Raw genomic sequence first — 24,917 nt, forward strand, 5'->3', positions numbered from 1 at the left:
AAGATTTGGGAATTATAGGAGGATAGCACATTCCTCTGCAACATCAGATATAGATCACAGCCAGACACAGGATGCTGGATTCAATAGAGCACTGGTCTGATCAAGTAAGGCAAATCCTATGGTCCTAGAGGTGAATTGATTTCATCACCAGTTTTGAGGCTTATTTTCAAAAGAGAAAGCAGACTGATCAGAAAAGTTGTACTTTTTTCAGTGCTTGTCCTCAGCAGTGTTCTAGAAATACAAACACACTAGCAAGTTACAGAGTTGTCAATAAAAGACCATGTAAGATATACTAAAATCAAATCACAGCTTGTACCCAAAATCTCACAGAAGATTCCAATGTCGCCACTGCTGCATTCCTGAAAAGCTGTTATCCGAGTTTGATGGTTTTAGGAAGCATGATAATTTATACTGCTTTAGTTAAAGATTGGTGGTAAATGTAAGGCTTTGAAGACTGAAAAATGAGGAAAAGGAGCTCATGCTTCAGACTTGATCCAGCATTCCCAAAAGTAGTTTGAAGCAAAATTAAATATGACATTAAAAAAAAATTAAAATAACTTATACCAGCAATTCCCAAACTATGAGCTGCAGCCCATTCTTGAAATAGACTGAATTAGTGTGCTCCAATACAGTGTACAATTTAATTTTTTTTTTCATTGCCCCTGCCTCGTTTCATTAGTAGGGTCACTGGGCAGGGCATCAAACTACTCATACAAGAGCCTGGAAAAGCAGTCGTTTGTTTTCATGTAATAAAAAGATAAAAGGTCAAGGTGTAGCCACAAAGTGCTTGCTTTTCACAAAGACAGAAGAGTGATTTTTTTGTTGGCACTAAATTTTCTCACACAGCTCTAGTGTTTTGTGGCTTAAAGCTATAAAACTTGAGATAAAAATTCCTTCAGTCTAAGCCCTCCTATAAGCTGTTATCATGTGAAACCCTAAAACATCAATAATTTGCAAAAAATCACTGAAGGCTATTTGCAGTCTTGATGTGCTCTCCAAAGGCTTCTGTTGTATTTAACCGAAACGGGCTGTCACAGAATACTATGGGCCTGATTTTCATTTACATTGAAATCAGAGCAATGTTGAGACCTTAGTGTAAAAGTATGGCAGGAGCTCCAGGGCATTCTCTGGCTAGTTGATGTCATCATTTACCACAAGCCCAGCAATTGTTAAGAGATCAACGTTTACCCACTGATCACACAGTGCTATCTAGAATACAGTAGTCGAATTTTGTCATCATATTTGTCAGCATACTTTCTAAAAAATAAAACAAACTTTTGTACTATCAGGCTAGGGCTGGCCCTAGGATGGTGCTCTTGGAGTATGGGGGCCATATCTGCATACACTGAAGTGCACATGTCTAGGCAATTGAAGCTGCTATCAACCCCACAGTCATTTCTGTGCTTCCACTTTTTGGTGCTATGCATGTGGGAATCAGAGATAAGACACAAGGCCTGAAAGACTGTGCAATGCAGACAACAGGCCAGATCCAACGCTGGTGTGTGCAACACAACTCCGCAAGTCAATGGAGCTCCACCAGGTATGAATTTACCCCATTATAGTAAAATGCATCTTGCACAAAAGAAACTATTTTTAATAAACAGTACACATGATGCCATAACAAAGTGATTTTATTGACATTCCTGTATAGTGATATGATTGAATAGAAAGCGCAGCCTGAGTATCATGTGACATTTTTCTGTCAATATAAGCAAAATCAGTCCAGTAATGAGGACTTTTACTGCCATTGACTTGTACGAAGTCTTTAACAAAACAATAATAGACATTTATTTTAGATAAATTGGAAGCTGCAGGGAATTTGGCTAATGGTACAATATTTACTATACCTAGTACCTACTATCTACAGGCATCTGTTTGTCTACTAGAACAAAGGGACTACATGACTCACTAGGGAGAAAGTAACAATCCAATTTTTTGGACTTTGTGATAGCTGGAAAGCCTATCCCAGGTTTGTAGTATATTGCAGTCATTTTTAATAACAAACTCTGAGGTACAGCAATAATAATAATAATAATAAAATAAGCACCACATTTGTTGTAGAAAGGTTTGTTGGTCTGCATGTGAGTGAAAGTGTTTAATCTTCACTGGGAAGCCCTGTTTATGTTGCTCTGAAGACAGGGTGAACATTCATGATTTCAACATAAATTAATCAAAGAATTCTAAAGCCAATTTCATCCTGCTGGAACCCCATCCATATCAGCAGGATTAACACCAGGGATGAATTTAACCCTCCAGATTATATCTATGTATGTGAGTATATATACATATGAAAATAATTAAAATGTTTTTTTTTTTTACTCAAAGGTCTTAGCTGACTCTCCCTCCAAATTATGCCCTTTTCTCTACTCCCTACCCCACCTCAAGTTTCAATCTCCACTGTTTCCATCTGGGGCTATATCAAACATTTGTTATGATGAAATCTGAAAAAACAAAACAGTCTGGGTTTCAGGTTAGGTTGCAAATTCACAATTCGACCACACTTCATTGAAATTTCATATGCACTTGAGCAAACTGGGTAACATTTATATTTTCTCATCATAACTTTACAAAACTCATGGTTTCTATGCAAAACTAAATGTAGCCTGGCCTATTTGCTTTCAGTTTTGTGGTGCCTTTGGACCCCAGAACTTAAAAGACTATCATTTACAACACTTATCTGTTTTTCTGTTCTTTCCTTCTTGCAGCCTAAAATCTGTCTATCAATACAGATATCATATTTTAGCATAATGATAGAACACAACATTTCAAGAAGGGAATTGGGGTGAAGGGAATTGAATGGGTTATGATTGTTCTGTGCATCTTTAACCTTCTTCACAGTAGTCTTCCTTGTGGAAAACCTTTTATTCCTTCCTGAGGAAGGGCTGAGAAAAAAATGGCTCTCATGAATAATCCAAATGTTTACGATAAATGTGCAGATCTGCAGAATTCTCTTTCGTTTATAGGTAAGGAGTGGAATTTGAATGGAAGAACATGGGGAAACAGTGCCTCTTGTGTACGCTTTTTTAAAAAAAGAAAGGATCAATAAATGGATAAGAGACATGGATAGGTTGTTCCTGTTGTGAGATCTTAACTATGCAAACCATCACCAGAAATGCTATCCCAGAGATGTCAATGGGTGAAAATCACTTAAGAAGGACTTTGTCAGGGGAAGAGAATTAAAAAGGTAGGATCAGATGAAGTTTCTGGAGGGGAAAAAACAGATAAAATATGGTGTTTTCTTTTCCCAGTTTCAATGTTTTGGTGACAAGTCTAGCGAAAGCATGTGTAGAAGGATTATGAGAACAGGAAGGAAAAGAGTCATTTGTTTTCCCCTACTATTATTTTTGATCCAAGAATATGCAGGGTGTTTCTATTTTGATGCCATCAGAATCATCTGAGAAACCAGTTTTTTTGAAATATTTCCATGCAGGAGTGCTTTTGCCAGAGATTTTGATGGAAAATAAGCTGGCCATGTCATATATTTTCTTTATCCAGATCGCCAAGTTGCTTGACACGGTACCTGTCAAGTATGAAGATACCTACAACCTATTCTAACCCCTAGCATATGGCCCATGTCAGAACCTGATCTGAAGAAGGAATGCAGGAGCGAGTCTTTCTTGTTTCCGTCTGGGGCTAGATGCTGTCTGTGCAAATACAAATGTCTTTCATTATGCTACAAAAAATAGTTTATTTTTTTAATAAAATACAGCTTTGAAATATTTTAAAAAATTCTAACTATACAGTTATCTAAAGGCTGGAATTCCCCCCTCCTCCCCTTTTTTATGTTAGTGAGACAGCTCTTGATGTACAGTTTTCTTTGGCCAACCTGGGACCAACCAGATGGATACTTGTCTCTGCTTATTTTTTTGTATTGTTGAAGACACCGAGCATTAAATATAATGCATGTTATTTTGTAATGATTCTATCAGGGATGAAACAGGAATCTTGCACAAAAAATTGGCCTTTGGGACCCAGCCTATGAGATGCTCCCACTGAATGGGGTCGAGATTGCTGAGCACACTGCAGCATCAGAGCCAGAGCCTTTGTGGCAATCCTGGTACCATGCAGTCTCCTATAATTCACCCTGATGTAACAGAGGCATAAAGAAGCAGGTTACATAATTTTTGCAGAGCTAACACCCATAGTATATGACATAGAAGAGCTGGGACCGAGGTTGTGTTTTTACATAAGTGTACAGCACCTAGCACAATGGTGCCCTGATTCATAGTTGGGGTCCCTAGTGGCTACCGTAATACAAATAAGTAAATAAATAAATAAATAAATAACAATGTGTATTCTAAAATAAATACTTAAAAGAAACACATAATAAAAATACTATTAAATGGCCATCAGATATTAGTGAAGTAGAATTAATGGAGCACTTTAAAAATTCATATTCTGATTAAACCAAAACATAGTATTTCTGCTTAGAAGCATGTCTTTACCTGTCACCATTAAGACATGCAGTAACTTTAAAATCAAGAAGGAAGTCATTCAAAAATATTAGAAAACAATCATATACACATTAGCGTATTAATAGCTAAATATGTCGGTCAGTAAAAACGCATGGAAAGGCTGGGCCTGACTATGTTCTTTGAAGGGTAGGTTTATAAGAACAGAATGTGTTGGATGTTGAATGACATTTTTCTGACAGCTTTCTGAAGTATAACAACAAAATGAGCATAGTAACAGAGACACAGATGGGTGTGGTATCTGACTGCCATCTATTTCACGTGAGCTGTTGCTCGTATCAAGATAGAATTACCCTGTATATTTCACTTAGTTTTTGTTATGGGTATTCTTTGACACTATCGTGCTCACTTCACATTTTCCCAGTTAAGACAAACACTTTCAATCCACAGTAAGTTTTGGAAAACAAGGGCAGCAAAGGTTAAAAGTTGGAGACAACCAGTGTTGTGGGTTTGATTGTAATAGCCTCAGCAATACCCATCAAAGACAAGAATGCTGCTGTGTGCCTTGCCTTTCCTGGCTTTGGAGCTGGAAGATGAAGCCCACAAAATTAAAGAATTTGAGGTCTCAATTAGGCACCAGAAAAGAACTGGATCTTTAATTTGGTACCTAATGAGGCCATGCAGGTCATTGGGCTTCACTCCAAGAAGAATTGCTACAAATGTTTAAGCAAAAGAGAGATACAATCTCACTGCAGCTTCACATTTAACAGAACTTTGTCTAAACCCTTCTGTGCACAACCAATTCTGAGGTTATGGAGGTTTGCATTTGACAACAAAGGGAAAAAACAACAACCAGAAGTTAGCCCTGCCTGACAAGAAATAAATGGCTTCTGATATAAGGGACAGGATTGTCTATACTTCTCATTTGTAAGGGGGTGTTTTAAACATCAGATAACAAAGAATCAGTAAACAGAACCCAAAGATATTAACAAGAGCAGAACATTCTTCTCAGTCCCCTTTTCTTTGTCATGTACAATATTTAGGTAAGGGATCCTTCTCCTTTATGCTACGTAATGAGACATCCTTCTTGAGTGTGCACAGATTTGTGCTTCTTGCGTGATAAACATTACAATAGAGATGCCCCTCCCAAAATGTCTGAAGTGCAAGTTCTTTCCAGTACTGGCAAGTAACCATCCATAGCAATCACTGGAATACTTTGCATTGCATTACAGGGTGGTTTTTTTTTTTAATGTCTTATCTGCATCATATGTCTGGGCCAGTTCCGGTTGATGTGAATCTTGAGTCCAGGTATAAAAATTTCAGTTTTACTCATAGGTATCTCTATGATGGACGATATGGACAGGAAAAACAAGGATGGATGAAAGAAACACTTGACCACCTCCCAGGACTGAATTCAACTGGTAAGAAGTGAGATGAACTGTGGATTTGTTTAGAAGACACAGGCATATAGAAGCTTGGAATGGTTGATGAGGTTATTTATTTTTTAATCAACGTAGGTGGAAGTAAACATTTATCAACATTTGGTCAAGTGTAACATAACCTGCATTCGTATTTTTATTATTATTAATGGAGGTATGAGGAGATATACAGAAACCTTGAGACAGCTGTTTTTCTATTGCATACAGGCTAGCAGTCCATTGGAAACTGAGGATGAAAGCATGAAGGTTAGATCTTAGAGGGAGGCAGTTCTTCATGCACAGCTTTTGTCAATCCTGATTTTTGTTTTAAAAAATAAAAACATGGAAAACCAAGATCATATGACGGTGGGGAAGGAAGGTGACATCATCAGCCAGGAAAATACCAGAAGTGCCTGAATTCCCTCACTCAAGTCCAAACGTGCTAGTTTCTTCAACAGCTGTCAACAGCTTTTCATACAGCAAGGAATAAGATGGGTAGGGTGGAAGATCCAAGCGGTTGAAACATGTGTGTGCCCTGCAAATGGAAAAATGCAGTGTTGTAAGTTTCATTTACTTTTAACAAATATATTAATGAGAAAACACTGCTTATTCTGACGAAAGTTCACTTATGTCCTCTAAATGGTTAAAAAGCTTTAAATAAATAAAGCCTAAGTGTTAAAATAAAAGCCCCTAAAATCCAAAGAGCCAGAAGATATTTTAAAAATATACATGCATCAATTTGAATATATATATATATATATATATACACACACACACACATAGACAAACTAAGCATTAAAAGAAAGTATCTGTATGACAGGCTAGATACTTCACTAGGCACAGAACCTGCAATAAGCTCCATGTGGGTGAATCCCCTATGCAAATGTGGGGCTCTCTGTGGAATTAAGGCCCCAGACTTCACACAGAGTAATATTAACTGGTGCCACTTTGGTTGTTTTCTGCTGTTCCAGAAATGCAAAGCAGCTATACACCTGGTTTAAGTGGCTGGTTAAGCTCTGCACTAGAGGACAGGTATAAAACGGTTGCAATGTATTGGTAAATTTGGCCCTGTGAGTAGAGTAATAAGACAGGGCTGACAACTGTAGGTTCAGAGGGAAAACCGGAAACACTACAAAACCGACTGCTTTGGGTGCCTGAAAGAGGAAGGTCTCTAGAAAGCAGAATGCTGTTTCTGTAGCTCACTTGTTACGAGGATGGGTTTTCAATATTATTATTTTTTATTGGTATTACTGTAACATCTCGGAGCTCTAGTCAGGGATGAGGACCCCATTGATTACAGTCTATATGTACCTACATGAGGAATTAATATTTAATAATGAGCTCTACAGTCTAGCACAGAAAAGTATAACAAGATCCAATGGCTGGAAGTTGAAGCTAGACAAATTCAGATTGGAAATAAGGTGTATATTTTTAAGTGACAGTAATTAACCATTGGAACAAGTTACTGATGTTGTGGTGGATTCTCTGTCACTCGCAATTTTAAAATCAAGATTGGATGTTTATCTAAAAGATATGCTCTAGGAATCATTTTGGGGAAGTTCTGTAGTCTGCTGTACAGCAGGTCAGAATCTATGTATTGTATCAGGCACCGTGCAAACACAGACAAGATGTCCCTCTCACAAAGAATTTACAATCTTAGCTAGTTGATAAATTTTGAAGTTTTTCAACAAAACAGGGGACATGTTTCCCATGAAAAAATGTCCCCATTTTCCAACCAACTCTAGTTTTAAATCACGCTTGAGTCGGGAGAAAGATTTCCATTTGTATTCTGGCTTTGCTAAATCTTTTACTATTTCCTTTTCTTGTAGTAACCCTTCTGATAAAAAATCCTCAAGATTTAAAACACTTTTATGGGACTAGGAGGCCCCAAGAATGGGAGGCTAACCCTAAATTACTTACAAAAATTGTTCCAGTCAGTTCAGCATAAAAATGCTATTTGATTTTTAGTTTTGAAACACACTGACCTTTACAAATATCCCCAACAGCCTCAAAGCTTTGCTAATTAGTAATCCATCATGCTGTGCTTAATCTATCTCTGTAGGGAGTGCACATATATGTCTCTTTTCCCCCCAACCCCCTAGGCATGGTGATGGGTGTTGTTCATGTCTGGTATTTCATATCCACATCAGGCCAGATCTTCAGCTACTGTAAAATGGCAGAGCTGCAATGAAGCCAATGGAGCTATGGTGATTTGTGAGAATCTGGCTCCTGGTATTTTTAGAATCAATCACCTTGTTTTACTTCCAGCTCTCAGATCTCATCCTTTAATGCATGTTATTTACTATGAACTGAAGCAGAAGAGCCCTTCCTAAAGTAGACTCTCTCTTAACCTCTGGTGCTCATTTGTTAGGCCAACCAAAAAAAACCAGGCTGAAGGCAGATTAGTTGGCATGAGACTTGCAGAACTGAAAGGGGAGATTATCAGGCACCCACAGTGAATCATTAAAAGCTATCAGGAAATTGAAACAGCCAGAGGCATAGTCTCCATTGCACTGCAGCATTTCAGTTAGGAGAGCTTTTACTAGTTTTTCTGAATAAAAGATTGTAAACTGGTTATTCTCTGAGAGAGTATGCAATAGAAGCAATTTCCTTTGGAAATGAACTGGGAACATAAAGGAGTTAGAGAAATAAATGAACCTTGAGAAAGTCATTATTATCATACATCTCACAGGTGAGTGCATCGTGTAGTGTATGCATTAGAGATGAGTAGCCTTCCACCATTATTTGTGTTCCTCAGCCATCCTCACTAAGCCCTACCAATGTGTGTTAACCCCCTTCAGGAGCTAGAAGGTGGTTGAGTTCCCTTGGTCCATTCAGTCACCGGACTCTACAGAGACTAGCAGCAGAAGTGCTGATTAGTGCTACCTGCAATGGTGTTTACTGTGATGTGGACACCTGTCCACTAGGAACTGGATTGAGATAATCAAACTCATTTCAGTCAAGCCAGTGAACAAGCTTCTGATGTTGATGACTTTCAGTCACTCTTCATCTGGGCCAGATTCAGAGCACAGACCTACTCATTTTCCTATTACCAGTTCTCTGAAAAAAAGTCCCTCAAAACTGAAGCCACTATTAACCTTTTGAGTGTCACACATAAAAAGCATTTAGGGGCAGAGAAGAATCTTCTTTGTGTTATTCCTTTACAATTTGAATGGAAGGTAAGGACCTAACATACTGTATGTCCTCAGAGCCATACAAGTGGCCCTTCATTGGACATACAAGCAAATATTGGATTATGGGTTTGTACAGGACAAAGGCTTATGTAGAGGAGGGCTGCAGGTAAACAGCAGGGTATAGCAGATTGTTACGGGGTCATATGATCGGGGAGGAACTATTGGAGGGAAAAAAGAGAAGGGAACCTCAAAATGTCTGGAGATGTTTGGACATTTATCCAAACAAAACATTTGTACCCTCTAACCCAAAAGTATCTGTCATACAAAAAGATCCCCAAACAACCAAATAAAAAAGGGAAACTAAATAACTCTCAGGCCAACCACCATGTAGGTATTATACATTGCTGAAGGACAAAATATGGGGTCAAATTCTGTTTTATTATATTAATGTAAATCTGGAGTAACTCCAGTGAAGTCTATGGAGTCAGCCTAGTTTTACACCAGTAACTAAGAACAAAATTTCTCCACGTTCCTTCTGCAGTGTTGTAAGTGGGCCAGCTGTCATTTCCTGTTCTTTGTTGCAAGGGCCAAAATCTGGGGCCAGGGTGTCAAGTGTCTGCTTATGTAATGCAGTGACAAGTTCTGATTTTTGGTTTGGGGACGGGGATGGACAGGAGGAAGATAAGTCTTCCCTGTTCCTTCTCAGTATTGCTGAGAAGGCATTCGTTTTTGCTTCTTGCAGCTGAAAGTTGAAACTCTTTCCTTTTCCAGCTGAAACAAAAGGCACTCAACTCAGCACTTGGGTTGTTTATATTATATGCTATGTGATTCCTAAGCACATAGGTCAATTAAGAGGCAGGGACATTTTCTGTAATGTCACAGTCCCTTAACTTTGTGCCCAATCCTGTAAGGGGTTGAGCACCTCCTAAGGTATGCTGAGCAGCCTCTATGGCCACTGATGTCACTGTACTCAGAACATGGCAGGAGAGGCTCAGCATTCTGCAGTATTCGGCCCTTTGTGTGTATTGGAGAGGAAATGCTGCATGAGCAAGGGAAGAAACAATAATTACATTTTGTGAATAGGCTTTCTTCCTTCAGTTAAGCCTCTAGCAAGACCTGTTAGCCTGTTGACATTTATGAGAGCATGTTCAGCAAGTATGAGGACCCAAACTCGAAAGAGCAGAGTATTTACGCTTTTACAAAACTGACCCCAACACTTTTAGAAGAAAACATAAGATAAAGTAATCTAAATCATGACCTACTTATAATGCTCTTGTCTTGAAGGAAGAAAAGCTATCAACTGATAACTTACATTTCTTTCTTCTTTGCAGTCTATAGTTATAACTCCTAGCAGTTTGTGGGGGTCTGAATCTCTAAATCTCTCTTAGTGTCTCCATTGCTACTTCTCGCCTTTTAAATGTCCTCTCTAAAAGTTACATGTAAGCTTTTAAGCTCTTGGCATTCTTCTTCTTTTGTCACTTCCCTTAATCCTAATAATGCTGACAGTCCAAAGGCAACAAATGCACACACAGCCCTCCCCTGTCAAACTTATGGCTTTAACCTGTCAGCTGTAATAAGGTTTGCTTTCTGACAGAACAGTGCCAGAGAGACAGAAATGGGCCACTTATTCCTCTCACCTGGGAGGTACTAACTCCCAGCCACAATCCTCAAATCTCTCAGATCTTCCATACCAATATTTACTTTTGTTCCTCTTTGTTTGTGAAGGGAAACACTCGATGGTTCCTCTTGGGAATTTTTTGCTTAAGAATTTTTTGCTTATGGGCTCTAAGGTTATATTTCTGTTGTCTTCAACAAAAACAGTTTATGCTTCCTTTACAGGAGGACCAGTTTTCCAAGGGTCACATATCTGAATCAGTTTGTGCCTCAGATATTTGTCTGTCCTAGTAACATTTTATTGTCAGCATGAAATCTTGCCAAACACATAGATAATGAGAATATAAAGAATAACAATATAGGAACTATACTTTGAATAGGAGAATTATATTATATCCCATAATCATCTCCCTTAGACTGAACTGTAATAGGGCAATTAGGAAAGAGGAAGGGACTCAAGAAGGAAAGAGAGGGGAGGAGGATGAGGAGAAGGACCCAGGATTAAAAAAATAACAAAACAAGCAAAACTAACATACACACCACTAGGAAAGGGGGAAATGATGTGTTTATAGCCTGTTTGTACATCCAGTACCTTAATTGTTATATGGCAGTTTTGGATATTATGATGATAGGTACCTAATAAATATCTTAGGACCTAGAGAGATCATTTATGTAAGATCAAATATTTACTGATAATCTGCATATGCTAACTGCAGACAATATGCTGGTACAGTACTTATAAATTACTTTGTAGAACTAAAATCACTTTCAAGGGAAAGTGAGCTAATTCTCTATATTGATTGAGAAAGTAAAGGCTTGATCTTCTCAGGTACAAATTATTTGCAATTCTTATTGAAATCGCTGGGCCAAATCCTTATTTGGTTTTTACTTAGGCAGAATTCTCCTTCAAGCCAATGAGTGTTTTGCCTGACTGTGAAGGAGAAACAGAGTAAGGATTTCAGGATGTGTCCCAATGGAAGGTATAGGTGTTCAGATTTCTCAGGATCAAGCTCTTAGCAGAGGGCATTGTCTTCTCAGGCAGCTGTAGCAGAAAGTTTTTCCCTCTCTTTTCACATACTTTTCAGGTGAAGTTGTTTCCTTAGTTTTAGATACAGCTACATGGCTTAATATAAGAAGGTTTTTTTGGTATTCATTAAAGTATGGTGGGGAATTAAGGTCAAGATCTTGGGAGACTGAGGGAGTTGGCTGAGAGCCAAAAATCTGCATGACACAAGATAAGAGCTCCCCTGCTTCAACAAGGCTATAGATGGGAAGAAGTTTTCTCAGATCTTCATCCAGCTATAAACCTAAACAGTAGAACAATCTTTCCCCCATGGGAAACTTAATAAAAACCAAGCACTGGGAGTCAATGTATAATTGCTGCATTTCAAAGGGAAGTCTTCCATACTAAACAGGGAGAGTAAACCTGGGGCCTGAAGAACAGAAATCAGCATACATAACATTAAGTGCCTGGACTCTGTTACCTAGTTTGTGGTATCTCATTTGATTCACTGCAGCAGTGTGGAGGAAAAACAAACCATAGTTTTACATTGACAGAGTCCTGTAGGAGTTAGACACACTCTGGTTGGATACTGCTGCAGAGTCACGTTCTTGTGGTCTGGGAGTAGAGCAATATCTCTGATCTGTTTTCTGCTTTGGCTGCCTTTATTCTAATGGGTATACATGATACATAAATGTAGACTAGAATAAAATAACCCATGTCTCATTTCCCATGCTTAATGGAAATAATCCACTTCTTGGGTCTGATATTCCTTATACCAGTGTTTCACACCGGTGTTACTCTACTGACTTCAGTGGATTTATTCCTGATTCACACCAGCATAAGTGAAGTTAGAATAAAGCCCCTGGAGTCAAAATCTTCCAAACCACTCCAAAGTCATGACTCCTGTTGATATGTCTACACTTGGAGCTGGAGGTCTAATTTCCAGCTTGAGAATACATATCCATGCTAGCTCTAATTGAGTACCGCACTAAAAATAGAAGTGTACCCATGACTGAGGGGCTAGGCACCCTGAATACAATCCTGTCCAGGATGTTAGGCTGTGTCTACACTTAAACTGCTAGAGTGGCACAGCTGCAATGCTGCAGCTTCGCCGCTGTAGCACGTCCATGCAGGCAATCATGACAGCAACAGGAGGGGTTTTCCCATCACTGTCGTTAATCCACCTCTCCAGCAGGCAGTAACTAGATCAATGGAGGAATTCTTCTGTCAGCCTACACTGGGGGTCAGGTCTGAACACCTATGCCTTCTGGGAGAGAGGGGGGATTTTTCACATCCCTGAGAGAAATATGTCAGTTTTCAAGATAGACCAGCCTTTGTTAAATACTTGGGTGGATGGCTCCTCCTGCTGCTGTGGTTACACTGCTATTTCCAGAAAGCCCTACCATGATTGCTATGTATTAATAGTAGTACTATTACAAGTATCATTACATCTCAGAAATTCACACCATGTGTCTTTGCTGGTAGGGCTGCATGTTGTGGCAAGTGCTCGGCATTACTACATCTGTGTTCACTGGTAATCAAAACAGGAGCAATTGCACACTGCGTCACTAACGTATAAGGACAATGTGTATGGGAGAGTCACACATCTAAAACAGCTATCAGGAGAAGGAAGAAGAGACCAAAGAGGGAGCCCTGGGTTCTTACAAAATATTTAAAACTTTTCTTGATACTTTGTAAAACACCTGGAAATGTTTAGACCAGACCTTGCCATAAAACCCAGCAACCCCACATTCATCTGTGTGCCAGGCTCCGCTGAAGAAGCCAATTGCTTGGAGGTTTATGCAACCTTTTGCAGATTTCTATGGCATAAGAAACAGTCATAATTTTTGGTGGACTGGGGCCTAAGAATCTTGTAGCGTTCATGAAAAAACTCAAGCTGAAAGCTGGATCCTAAATCTGTATTTGAACACCTAACTGACCTAATCTGATTACTTCTAGGGCACATGGACAAGGTCATCTATTTTCCCCATGCATTAGAAAATGCGGGAGGGTAATAAGTGCAAATGTAGAGGTGGGGAATTGTTTGAGGGGGAGGAGGATTTGTAGTGAGTTACCTTAAATTGGTACACTTAGTGTGCATTTTAAAGTTATGCCTGAGTGCCTAGAGGATATGGTCAGATGCCCTTTAAGCCTCTAAATAAATCCATAATTATGCATCTAAATAAAAAGTTCAAGTAAATGTGGATTTAGGAGCTTAATTTTCAGTGTCCAGGTTTTGGCATTTTGGCCCTGGTGTTTTATATATTTCTGACTGCTATATGCACTCAAGAGCACTCTACAATTATTAAATAATAAAGATGGTAATTCATGGTAAACAACCTGGATTTTTCCCCCATCAGAAATGGTTGCTTCATTTTTCTGGATTACAGAGCTCAGAAAGTTCTAGAGGGTTCTGCAGCTCTGACCTGGAGAGAAGGCTTCTTTGGGGGAGAGTGAGACTTTGAGTAATCAGTGGACAAACTTAAGGCAGTTAGCTTGAATATCTTGAGGCTAACTGACTCTAGGTCATAAGCAATGCCTAGGTTAACATAGAAAGTTAAGCAGAGCAGAAAATGGCAAATTACCTTATTAGCCCTTGACAGGTCAGCCTGGTGTTTCTCATACACACTACAAAACCCACTCATCTTCACATTGAGAAGTCTAATGTAGATGGATTTCTACGGAAATGCTGCACAACCTGGAACTTGTACTTTTTGTGATTCTTCATGTCCACAGTCAGGACTGTCCATAACCACCTCTATAGCCCATCTATAGAGATGGTTCTGGATGTCTCAAAGACTTTGGAAAACACATGGGACTTGCAGAATGCCAGGAAAGTTGTTAGACTTGTTCTCTGTCAAACCAAGTAAGAAGAATGTGATAGAGTCAAAGGATTCTCCTTGAAAATGCCTGGTCAACAGCATCCTCCCAGGCCTGTCTACCCTGTGGATTTGCCCTGATTCCAGCCATCCCTGTCCACCCATCAGAACAGCTGTACTGGAGCAAACCCCTAATGCAGATATGTTAATTGCAGTTAGCAACAGTGCAGCTTACCGCTGCTTGAAATGGGGTTTGCACAAAACAGCTTACACGGTTGCCTGATCACTGGTGGATGAAACGAGGGCTAATTCACAGTGCAGATAAAACTAGGGCTAATTCCCCCAGTTTCCTGAAAGGACTGTATGCTGGAGCACCTCAGCTGTTCTTAACTGGAGGTGGTCTCTAATGTACGCAGGTCACAAGCCATTGAGGGCTTTATAGGGCAAGAACAACACGTTGAATATCCTCCTGGAAATGAACTGGAAGCCAGTGTAGATCTTGAAGCACAGGTGAGAGGTCTTCCCTGAATGAGGACTGTTAAGCATATAGGGGACTTCCTTAGCTGAAATCTCTTAATGGTGTTAAAATGTAGCCTATATAGAGTGCATTGCAGTAGTACAATCTCAAGGAGACAAAAGCATGGCTAGACATAGTGACATCCACATTCAAGAAAAGAAGTCACAACCTAGATGGAAGACAGTGTGGTCTAGTTGACAGAACACTGACTAGGACTCAGAAGATCCAGGATCTATTCCTAGCTCTGCTATTGGTCTGTTGGGCAAGCCATATCACCTCTCTGTGCCTCAGTCTCCCCATCTGTAAAATGGGGATAATGACATTGACCTCCTTTGTGAAGTATTTTGAGATCTACTGATGAAAAGTGCTATATAAGAGCTAGCTATTATTGTTATTATTATGGTTGGACACAAATGGATGCAAATATTCTTGGCCACTGGTGTAGCTGTGGAATCCAACAAGATGCCCAGGCAGTGAATCTATGTCATAAACACCAGGCACTTTCCCTAAACCAAGACAATTGCCTCTGCCTTTCTCCCAAAATCTTCCTACAGCCTACATGCGTTATTCCAGTCTTGTCTGGGTGAGCCTCAGCAAGTTCTCGAGTAAGCTTCAATCTGTTAGAAACTGGGTAAATCATTCAGCTGCACCTACTGAGCTGATTAAAATGGATATATAAAGCTTGGTGGTACCATCACACTGACTACAGCCCATGTCCTCACTAAGCTTCCTAATGGTCCCATACACATTAGTATTCAGGTTTAGTGTGCAGGTGCTGGGTGGTTGGTGGCCCCTGATATGCAGGAGCTCAGACTAGATGATATGGTGGTCCCTTATGCCCTATGAGTCTATGACATGCTGAATAGTGGGGTGACCAAATAGAACAAATGAGATACAATGGAGGTGTTCAGATTTGAATCCCTATGAGACTTGGGCTAGGAAATGGGTATATGGCTGAGTCAGAGACACGTTTTGAAATCTCACGAGCTCTGAAATCTCACAAAAAGATTTGGTTTGGATCTGAGGAATTAGCATCCTGACCATTCCTTACTATTTAAAGGAGTCCAAATGTGAAGGTCTGGTTTGACCCATTTCTAAAGATAAAGGATACCAAAAGAAACCACCATTCACTGAGTGCAATTGTAGGTTCAGTGGCTGTGTCGTGATGAAGTGAGATTTGTCCTTTGCTGCTCTTGTATTCATTGTCATTAATTGGCAGACACACTGAATAGAAGTGTTGTGCTCATCTTCTCCACAGCATTTAAGATTTTATTCATAATACAGACATACCTCGGAAGGGATGTTATTTTCCCCCATTTCTCTATACAGAAGCGCCGCAGACCATTGCTCCCTCGAAGGGCTGCAAACCCCTCATATGGCACACTAGATGTTCCAGTGACAAACTGCAGGAACCGTAGCCTCTGTTCATTGTTAAATCTCTCCACTGCTGCCCAGAACCACCGTATTACAATATGCCCATCATGGTAACCTGACAGAGAGAGATTAGAAACATACAAGTTAAGTGGGAACTGGATCTGATGATGTACCATTTCAATACATTTCCACAAAAAGAAATGTGAGCTGATAGCTTTTCTTGCTACAAAACCTCGGCCAAAGGACTGATCTAATGATGGATGAACTATGTCTTAGCCCTCTTGTCTTCTCACCTCTGGATAACTTAATATAGCTAACTCATTTGAAACTACAAAATTCCATGTACAGCAAAACTCACATTTATAACTCACGTATACAGGCCTTTCCCAAAACATTTTGGCAAATACTATGGTTATCCATGTTAAAAATAAATGACTAAAGTTGATATTCTATATGGCTCCTGACAGCTTGATGGAAAGGCTACATTTCTGATTCCCAAATACAACCAAGGCTGTAGAGCTGGATAAACTGTTACATCTAGAGCAGATAACATTCAATAGTTTTTCTTTAAAACAATGTAATAAGAGGAGTAAAGAAATTAAATCAATGGTCCAGACAGTGAAGCTAGCATAGGAAGGTGCTGGCCTAGCTCCCTGCATCCTAGGTATGAATCACTTTAAGGGGCCATACCCTCTTCGTGGCCAATACCAGTCCCTTTTGGGGTTGTACTGGCCTCCAACATCTGGAGGGGAATGGCTACTGCAAGCCCTTCCCTGGCAGACTTTCCACCACAGGAGCTCTGGGCTTGAGATTATGCTAGTGAAAGCCAGAATGAACCCACGCTCAATCTAGCTCAATAACTATATTTAAATAACCACCTGAGATAACACTTTATGCAGAAGAGTTAAACATGAAAACCATTATAGGGATCCTCTTTATGGCTAGTAGCTCAGTGCTTAAGCAACAAATAGATAAGAATAGTTGGTGGTCAGCCAGCAGCCAAAATTTTGGTATTGTGTTTATGGGGGAGGACAGGTCAACTCCACTGAGTTTTCTTTTGTGTTGCAGAGCCAAGGGACCTGGGGGGACAACCCATTTGCCCATTACTCAACACTACCTGCACACACTATGTGCTTTGTTCAAAACAAAATAAGTCCAACTAATCAGGGCAGGAGGTTTAGTGCTGATGCTGAATGAAGAAGAGAAACACTTTGACTTGGGGGCTTTAAGATAGTGCTGCATTTTGTTAGAGTGTAACTGGGAGCACAATTTGGCTCTATTAAAGTTAATGGGAATTTTGCCATTGTCTCAATAAGGCCAGGATTTTACTCATATTCTTCAATATAAATAAAGTATAGGCTAAATTCTTCAGTCTCTACTCAGTCAAAACTCTCATTAAGTCAAGGGAATTTTGTCTGAGTAAGATCTGAGTTGAAACTGCAAGACCTGTTCTAGTATTAACATGTCTATTGGCCAAATCATGAGGTCCTTATTTAGTTTTCACTGAGTCCTTCCTGAGAGAAACTGTCTGAATTCAATGGGAGTTTCCCTTAGAAAAAATAGAGCAAACACTGAGTATGCATCTCAGGATGTGGCCTGATAATAATTAAGGTCCTACTAAGTATGAGTAGATAGTTTACCTCCACGATATTCTGTGTTGTTACGCCAGTCATTGAGGTCTATTTCTGCAGTGCCTGCAATCACCAGCTCTAGCTCTCTGGCATCAAAAATGGAGACGAGCCTGGAGTCTACAACCTGAAACACAAACCATTCTTGAGCCCACTCTGGACTGGAAGTACAGCAGATGCATTATCTTAGAAAAACCCAGTCACGGCTCCAATGATTAGCTGCCTACTGTGACTGTGTCAACAGTCAGATTCCAATCACCTGCTGATAAATCAGTTGCTCTTCTTTTGTGAGTTTGCTGAGAATTTTAATTGAAAACAATGCTGACCTATGAGGAGATTTGATCAGAATGGAACAGCAGAAGGAAAAATGAATAGTTTGTGCAGAGGACTTCTTCCTACAGCATCTCTTCTGAAAAGTGATATTAATGGTCAACTGCGTAACAGATTTGCAAAAGGTAGGGTATATTTTTCTATATAACTTTTAGTCTGTGTCAGAATATAGTTACAAGATAGCAGCCTTCGTACTTCATGCATGATTAAACTGAGAAAAAAGAAAAGGAGTACTTGTGGCACCTTAGAGACTAACAAATTTATTAGAGCATAAGCTTTCGTGAGCTACAGCTCACTTCATGGCTTATGCTCTAATAAATTTGTTAGTCTCTAAGGTGCCACAAGTACTCCTTTTCTTTTTACGGACAAAGACTAACACGGCTGCTACTCTGAAAAATGTGATTAAACTGAGGTTTATCTTCTTCATGGTATTAAAAAAAACGCTTCAAAACTGTACAGTACTCAGATGAACATGGAATAAAGAAACAAATATACAGCTTTTCAGTCTTTGTCAGTTCTTGTGGAGGTTGAGCAGTTTCATGAATTCTGCCATAGTGCAACTCTTGAAGCCAGCACTTTCATGAATTCTGCCACAGTGCAACTCTGGGAGCCAGATCCTCAGCTAACGTAAACTGACATAGCTCCAATGACTTCAATGGAGCAACGCCCATTAACACAACCTTGAGATCCAGCATTTTATATATTAGGGCTAGCCACAGTTTATAGTATAGAATGCTAGATGTCAAACCGTACTGTGATGAGTTCCTTAAGGATACAGTATGTCTCACTATCACTGGAAAGTTCTTCTCAATCATGTGCTCATTCTGCACTTCCTCACACTCCAACCCCCAACAGAAGAAGAAAAATTGGAACCCATACTTCACTACAGTATTTTATACAGCATCTTTCAAAAAGCCTTTATTGCTTAGAACAGTCACTAGTGGCTAGGGGGTCAGATTTTCAAAGGTACTTAGGTGTCTAATGATGCAGATACATGCCTATGGGCATTTTCAAATGTGCTTGGGCAGCCTAGGAACCTAACTGCCACTGGAAAATGGAACAAACTGAAAAACTGAAATAACCACAGAAGAAAAATCATTTTACAATTCTGTATACTGAGCCTGATTCTCCTCTTGTCTGCACTAGTTTTACTTCAATAAATTTGGATTTACACCAGGGTAAGTGAGAGAAGAATCAGGTTCACTATGCTTTATAGACTGAAATTTTTTCATAGTTACCAAAGCCAATACTAACTGTTAATATTGTTGTAGCTCATTAGCTAACAAACTCAGCCTCTGGCCAGGACAGCATACGACGTACACAAGGAAACTGAAATGTGGTTTGACAGGACACATCCTATCCAAACATGCCAGAAATTCTTATTCTATTTGAATGAAAGGAGACTTCTATGGGGTTGTCATAAATATAAAGGGAAGGGTAACCACCTTTCTGTATACAGTGCTATAAAATCCCTCCTGGCCAGCGGCAAAATCCTTTCACCTGTAAAGGGTTAAGAAGCTAAGGTAACCTCGCTGGCACTTGACCCAAAATGATCAATGAGGGGACAAGATCCTTTCAAATCTGGGCCAGGAGGGGAAGGCTTTTGTCTTTCTGTCTAGGTGATACCTTTGCCGGGAACAGATCAACGATGCAAGCTCTCCAACTCCTGTAGAGTTAGTAAGTAATCTAGCTAGAAAATGCATTAGGTTTTCTTTGTTTTTTTGGCTTGTAAATTCGGTATGCTGGAGGAAATGTGTATTTCTGTTTTTGTGTCTTTTTGTACCTTAAGGTTTTGCCTAGAGGGATTCTCTATGTTTTGAATCTGACTGCCTGTAAGATTATCTTCCATTCTGATCTTACAGAGTTGTTCTCTTATCTTTTTTTGTTCTTCTAATAAAGTTCTGATTTTTTAAAGAATCTGATTGGGTTTTTTGGGTCTTAAAAATCCAAGGGATTTGCGCTCATTTTGTTTATTCTCAAGCCTCCTCAGAAAAGGGGGTGTAAGGGCTTGGGGGGAATATTTTGGGGAAATAGGAACTCCAAGTGGTCTTTTTCCCTGGTTCTTTGTTAAAGCACTTGGTGGTGACAGCGTTTTACCTAATCCAATGGCAAAGACTTTGTGCCTTGGGGAAGTTTTAATCAAAGCTGGTAGAAATAAGCTTAGTGAGGGCTTTCATGCAGGTTCCCACATCTGTACCCTAGAGTTCAGAGTGGGGAAGGAACCTTGAGGGGGTACAGCTACCTAGGATAATGTCTTAGCAATTTATTTTATTTCCTTGATTGTGATCTTCCAGTTCTCTGTGCCTCTGATTGGCAGGCACGAGTGGTAGGAAAGGCAAGACTCTGGGAACTGACTATATTCTGTAGTCTGAGCAGATAGAAGATTTGATCCTGAAAGTTCTTGTATGGTACACAGCAGGGTGCACAAGGTTGGCAAGTAGAAGCCTCATGTGGGTGCAAATAAGATCAAGGCATGGTCGTCTGCACTGACAGTAATAAGCCTACCCTGAGCTCCCCCTCCCTTACTTGCAAGTGTGCATGGTGAAAAAGTGGCAGTATGTACAATTGTCTGAGGACACAAAAGCCTAAGTGCTGTCCTCATCTTACCAGTGTGGTGCTTAGCTATGTGCAATGTTCTCTGCTTTACTTTTACTATGAGATCGGAATATTGTTGTGACTGGATAGCAATAATCTCATTAGTGCAGGTCAGGTTTACCTGTGCTGCTTCTTCCATTCATCACTTTTTATTGTGCAGGATCAAGTTCACATTCAGCTACCTTCTCCCTTAATCATTAACATTAAACACACAATCTCCTGATGCTACTACCCATGCCTGCTAAGGTTTTGAGAATTCCATTCATTTCTAAACTTATCTTCCTAACCACACCACAGTGCACTGATGTGGTATTGTCAGTAGGCTGCCCTTGTGCTTGTCACATTCAGATCATGAGTGGTAGATGGCGTGAGCAACTTTGTTACTTACTTCATAGAAGCCACGGACTAGAGCCTCTGTTTGCTGAACCACTCCTCGTTCTACACGCCACTTTACCATTCTCTCAATGTACTCCTTTTTGTTCTTTTCTGTCACCTGAGTATTTGAACCCCCAGATTTCAGCTCTCTTTCTGTCACCTAAGAAACAGAAATACATATTGGGGTAGCAATGCAGAGATCACCATGTATTTCAAAATTCAAGGCAGGCTTTGCAAAACGGTGCAGTGCAAGCAAAATTTCTGCATTCCTATCAATACGTCGCATCTTTACAGCTCACCCTATGTTGGTGTCTCTCCCATTCCCATCAGAAAAATTAAAGTAATTAGCAGGGGAAAAAACATATTCCAAATGGCATATCCGGATAATGATTCAGATTCTTTGATTCACTGACATCACACTTCGTGAAGTGGGACACATCAAGGTGCCATGATTTTCTCTGCTCAGCCCCTCTTTCCAGCACAGGCTACAGCAGCCTTGAGAATGCTTCAGCGTCTTGTGCCAGCTTGCAGTGTTCCCCCAGAAACCAATGACCAACTGATCATAGCCAAAACATAGCTCACTTTCACCACACTTGTTCATCCTGCCTGTCTCACCAAGAGCTGCAGGGAGGGTGACTTAGGAGCCAGTGGTGCCAGCTCTGGGCCTGCTGCAAACTTCCTAACCAGTGCAAAGGGAACAGGCCAGGACACAGCATCTGCCCCAGTGTCAGGGAAGTCAGCTTGTCTCACACAAGAAATGCAATTAGCTGGTTAACTGTTGGTTCGAAAACTTACCTGTTTCAGTTCAAAAGTTGTACTCTCACGTGACATGCTCCCTTAAGCAACAATTGTTACTGTGAGTAAAGCTACGTGGAAGTGTATAACAATGGGTATAGAATTTCATAGCATCTTAAGGGTTAAATTTAGTTGGTTTGATTGCTGAGGTTTGAGACAGACAAGAAGTGTTTAGAAGGAATCAGCCTTAGGAACCTATGCAGTTGAGCATATGATCTTTGGCAGATGTGGCAAAAAATGATCTACTTTGTAATTAAACTAATTTCAAATTCAGTCCAATACATTAAAAACATTAAGAACAATTAAGGGTTTATTTGCACGAACATTTAATTTGTGGCAAACTGGGGGGTGAGTCTACCCTGTCGTAGCCTGCTGCAGACAAACTGTCCATGTGGACCCTGCTGCTGCGCATTAACACTTCATTAATGCACTCTGATCTCGTCCCATTCAGGCATGTGGCAATTCTCCAAAAAGGGACATATTTCTGGAGTTTAATGTACCCAACCTACACTCCCCCCACATCACATATCCTTTCAAAGCTTATTTTATGTTCATTTAGATGAATTATGATAAGCAGCTGTCAAGTGGTGCCATACGGCTGTAGGTGAGGTGAAACAATGGTACCCAAAATGAGAAAGTGTCATTTTTTGCACAATGACAGGTTTCAGAGTAGCAGCTGTATTAGTCTGTATTCGCAAAAGAAAAGGAGGACTTGTGGCACCTTAGAGACTAACATATGTATTTGAGCATAAGCTTTTGTGAGCTACAGCTCACCTCATCGGATGCATGCAGTGGAAAATACAGTGGGGAGATTTATATACATAGAGAACATGAAACAATGGGGGTTACCATACACACTGTAACGAGAGTGATCACTTAAGGTGAACTATTACCAGCAGGAGAGCGGGGGTGGGGGGGGAGTGGGGGGGAGGGGAGGGAAAACCTTTTGTAGTAATAATCAAGGTGAGCCATTTCCAGCAGTTGACAAGAAAGTCTGAGGAACAGTGGGGGGTGGGGTGGGAGGAAATAGTTTTACTTTGTGTAAGAGTTCTTACAACTACAATACCCACCTGCTGAAGTGAAGAAACAGATTGACAGAGCCAGAAGAGTACCCAGAAGTCACCTACTACAGGACAGGCCCAACAAAGAAAATAACAGAACGCCACTAGCCATCACCTTCAGCCCCCAACTAAAACCTCTCCAAGACATCATCAAGGATCTACAACCTATCCTGAAGGACGACCCATCACTCTCACAGATCTTGGGAGACAGGCCAGTCCTTGCTTACAGACAGCCCCCTAACCTGAAGCAAATACTCACCAGCAACCACACACCACACAACAGAACCACTAACCCAGGAACCTATCCTTGCAACAAAGCCCGTTGCCAACTGTGTCCACATATCTATTCAGGGCACACCATCATAGGGCCTAATCACATCAGCCACACTATCAGAGGCTTGTTCACCTGCGCATCTACCAATGTGATATATGCCATCATGTGCCAGCAATGCCCCTCTGCCATGTACATTGGTCAAACTGGACAGTCTCTACGTAAAAGAATAAATGGACACACATCAGACGTCAAGAATTATAACATTCAAAAACCAGTTGGAGAACACTTCAATCTCTTTGGTCACTTGATTACAGACCTAAAAGTTGCAATTCTTCAACAAAAAAACTTCACAAACAGACTCCAACGAGAGACTGCTGAATTGGAATTAGTTTACAAACTGGATACAATTAAATTAGGCTTGAATAGAGACTGGGAGTGGATGGGTCATTACACAAAGTAAAACTATTCTGCCCCCCCCCCCCATTCGTTCTTGTCAACTGCTGGAAATGGCTCACCTTGATTATCACTACAAAAGGTTTTTCCCCCCCCACCCTCCTGCTGGTAATAGCTCACCTTAAGTGATCGCTCTCGTTACAGTGTGTATGGTAACACCCATTGTTTCATGTTCTCTGTGTATATAAATCTCCCCACTGTATTTTCCACTGAATGCATCCGATGAAGTCAGCTGTAGCTCACGAAAGCTTATGCTCAAATACATTTGTTAGTCTCTAAGGTACCACAAGTACTCCTTTTCTTTTTTGCACAGTTCCAGAAACACTGCAACATGACTACACCTACAGTTTTTACTGCTTAAGTTAATTTCAACACCTTAATGTGGTGTTTATTGGTCAAACACCAATGTGTGTCCAAATGATAATGTATTAAAAGGTTTGTATTGATTTTGCATGGGCAAGTATTTTTTTTAACAGAAATGATGAAGTGGTTTAGCATGTGGCAACAATGTCAAATATCAACGTATTGCAATATACTAACATGAAATGTTTTCACATCGCATATTCTTCATTGTCAAAGTATGTCACAAGTGATTATAATAGTTTTCTATATTTTCAAATGAAATTTGCTGACCAGATGAGTCTCATATTGAAGTAGCAGTAGATTGCGTGCCCAGGGTTTGTACGGCGAGTGGGTAGATATAAATATATGTGAATTCCTAATGTAATGCTTCTCCATTTGTACATACAATATAGTACATTCAATGTAGTCTGCATATATAGGCAATTAATTTGTAATTGCCTATGTATTCAGTACTAGTCTTTCAAATATTCTAGAAATTAACTTTTTAATTCAGTGACACTCTGTGTTAGTGTTAGAGATGACAATACACAGCTTCTTACTGGGCTTCAATCAAAGTGCTCTAAAATGGTAATTTTGAAAATAACATATAGATCTAATTTATATCTAATTTAACATAAGTCTGTATACAATGTACAAAATGAAAAATGGTGATAGTGGTGGTGGTAATGCTAAAAATATAATAATTTTACCACTACAGAGAAATTACAGTATATGAAGACATTGAGGACACAAGCCCCTTAAAGCTTACATCA

General features: G+C 40.0%; 1 protein-coding gene and 1 long non-coding RNA gene across 4 annotated transcripts in view; one reads left to right on the forward strand and one right to left on the reverse strand.

Moving 5' to 3' along the window:
- The first annotated feature begins 1,420 nt into the window (after window positions 1–1,420).
- On the forward strand, window positions 1,421–18,493 carry LOC144260566 (uncharacterized). 3 transcript variants are annotated; one of them, XR_013345035.1, is made up of 5 exons: window positions 1,494–1,540; window positions 2,964–3,184; window positions 5,748–5,833; window positions 6,059–6,389; window positions 17,983–18,493. It is a non-coding gene; the product is annotated as an uncharacterized LOC144260566 (long non-coding RNA). The 3 variants fall into 3 exon arrangements; XR_013345034.1 differs by lacking the exon at window positions 17,983–18,493 and having other exon boundaries at window positions 6,059–6,510; XR_013345036.1 differs by lacking the exons at window positions 2,964–3,184; window positions 17,983–18,493 and having other exon boundaries at window positions 1,421–1,540; window positions 6,059–6,508.
- Window positions 6,254–24,917, reverse strand: part of HECW1 (HECT, C2 and WW domain containing E3 ubiquitin protein ligase 1) — a 242,514-nt gene continuing 223,850 nt past the window's right edge. The window contains exons 24-27 of the mRNA XM_077809221.1: window positions 21,233–21,379; window positions 17,932–18,046; window positions 16,208–16,406; window positions 6,254–6,365 (exon numbers count right to left, since the gene is read on the reverse strand). Coding sequence (XP_077665347.1) covers window positions 6,254–6,365; window positions 16,208–16,406; window positions 17,932–18,046; window positions 21,233–21,379 — 573 coding nt within the window. The remainder of the gene's footprint in view (window positions 6,366–16,207; window positions 16,407–17,931; window positions 18,047–21,232; window positions 21,380–24,917) is intronic.

This window comes from Eretmochelys imbricata, chromosome 2 (assembly GCF_965152235.1).
Source record: "Eretmochelys imbricata isolate rEreImb1 chromosome 2, rEreImb1.hap1, whole genome shotgun sequence".
In the NCBI taxonomy this organism is placed as follows: Eukaryota; Metazoa; Chordata; order Testudines; family Cheloniidae; genus Eretmochelys; species Eretmochelys imbricata.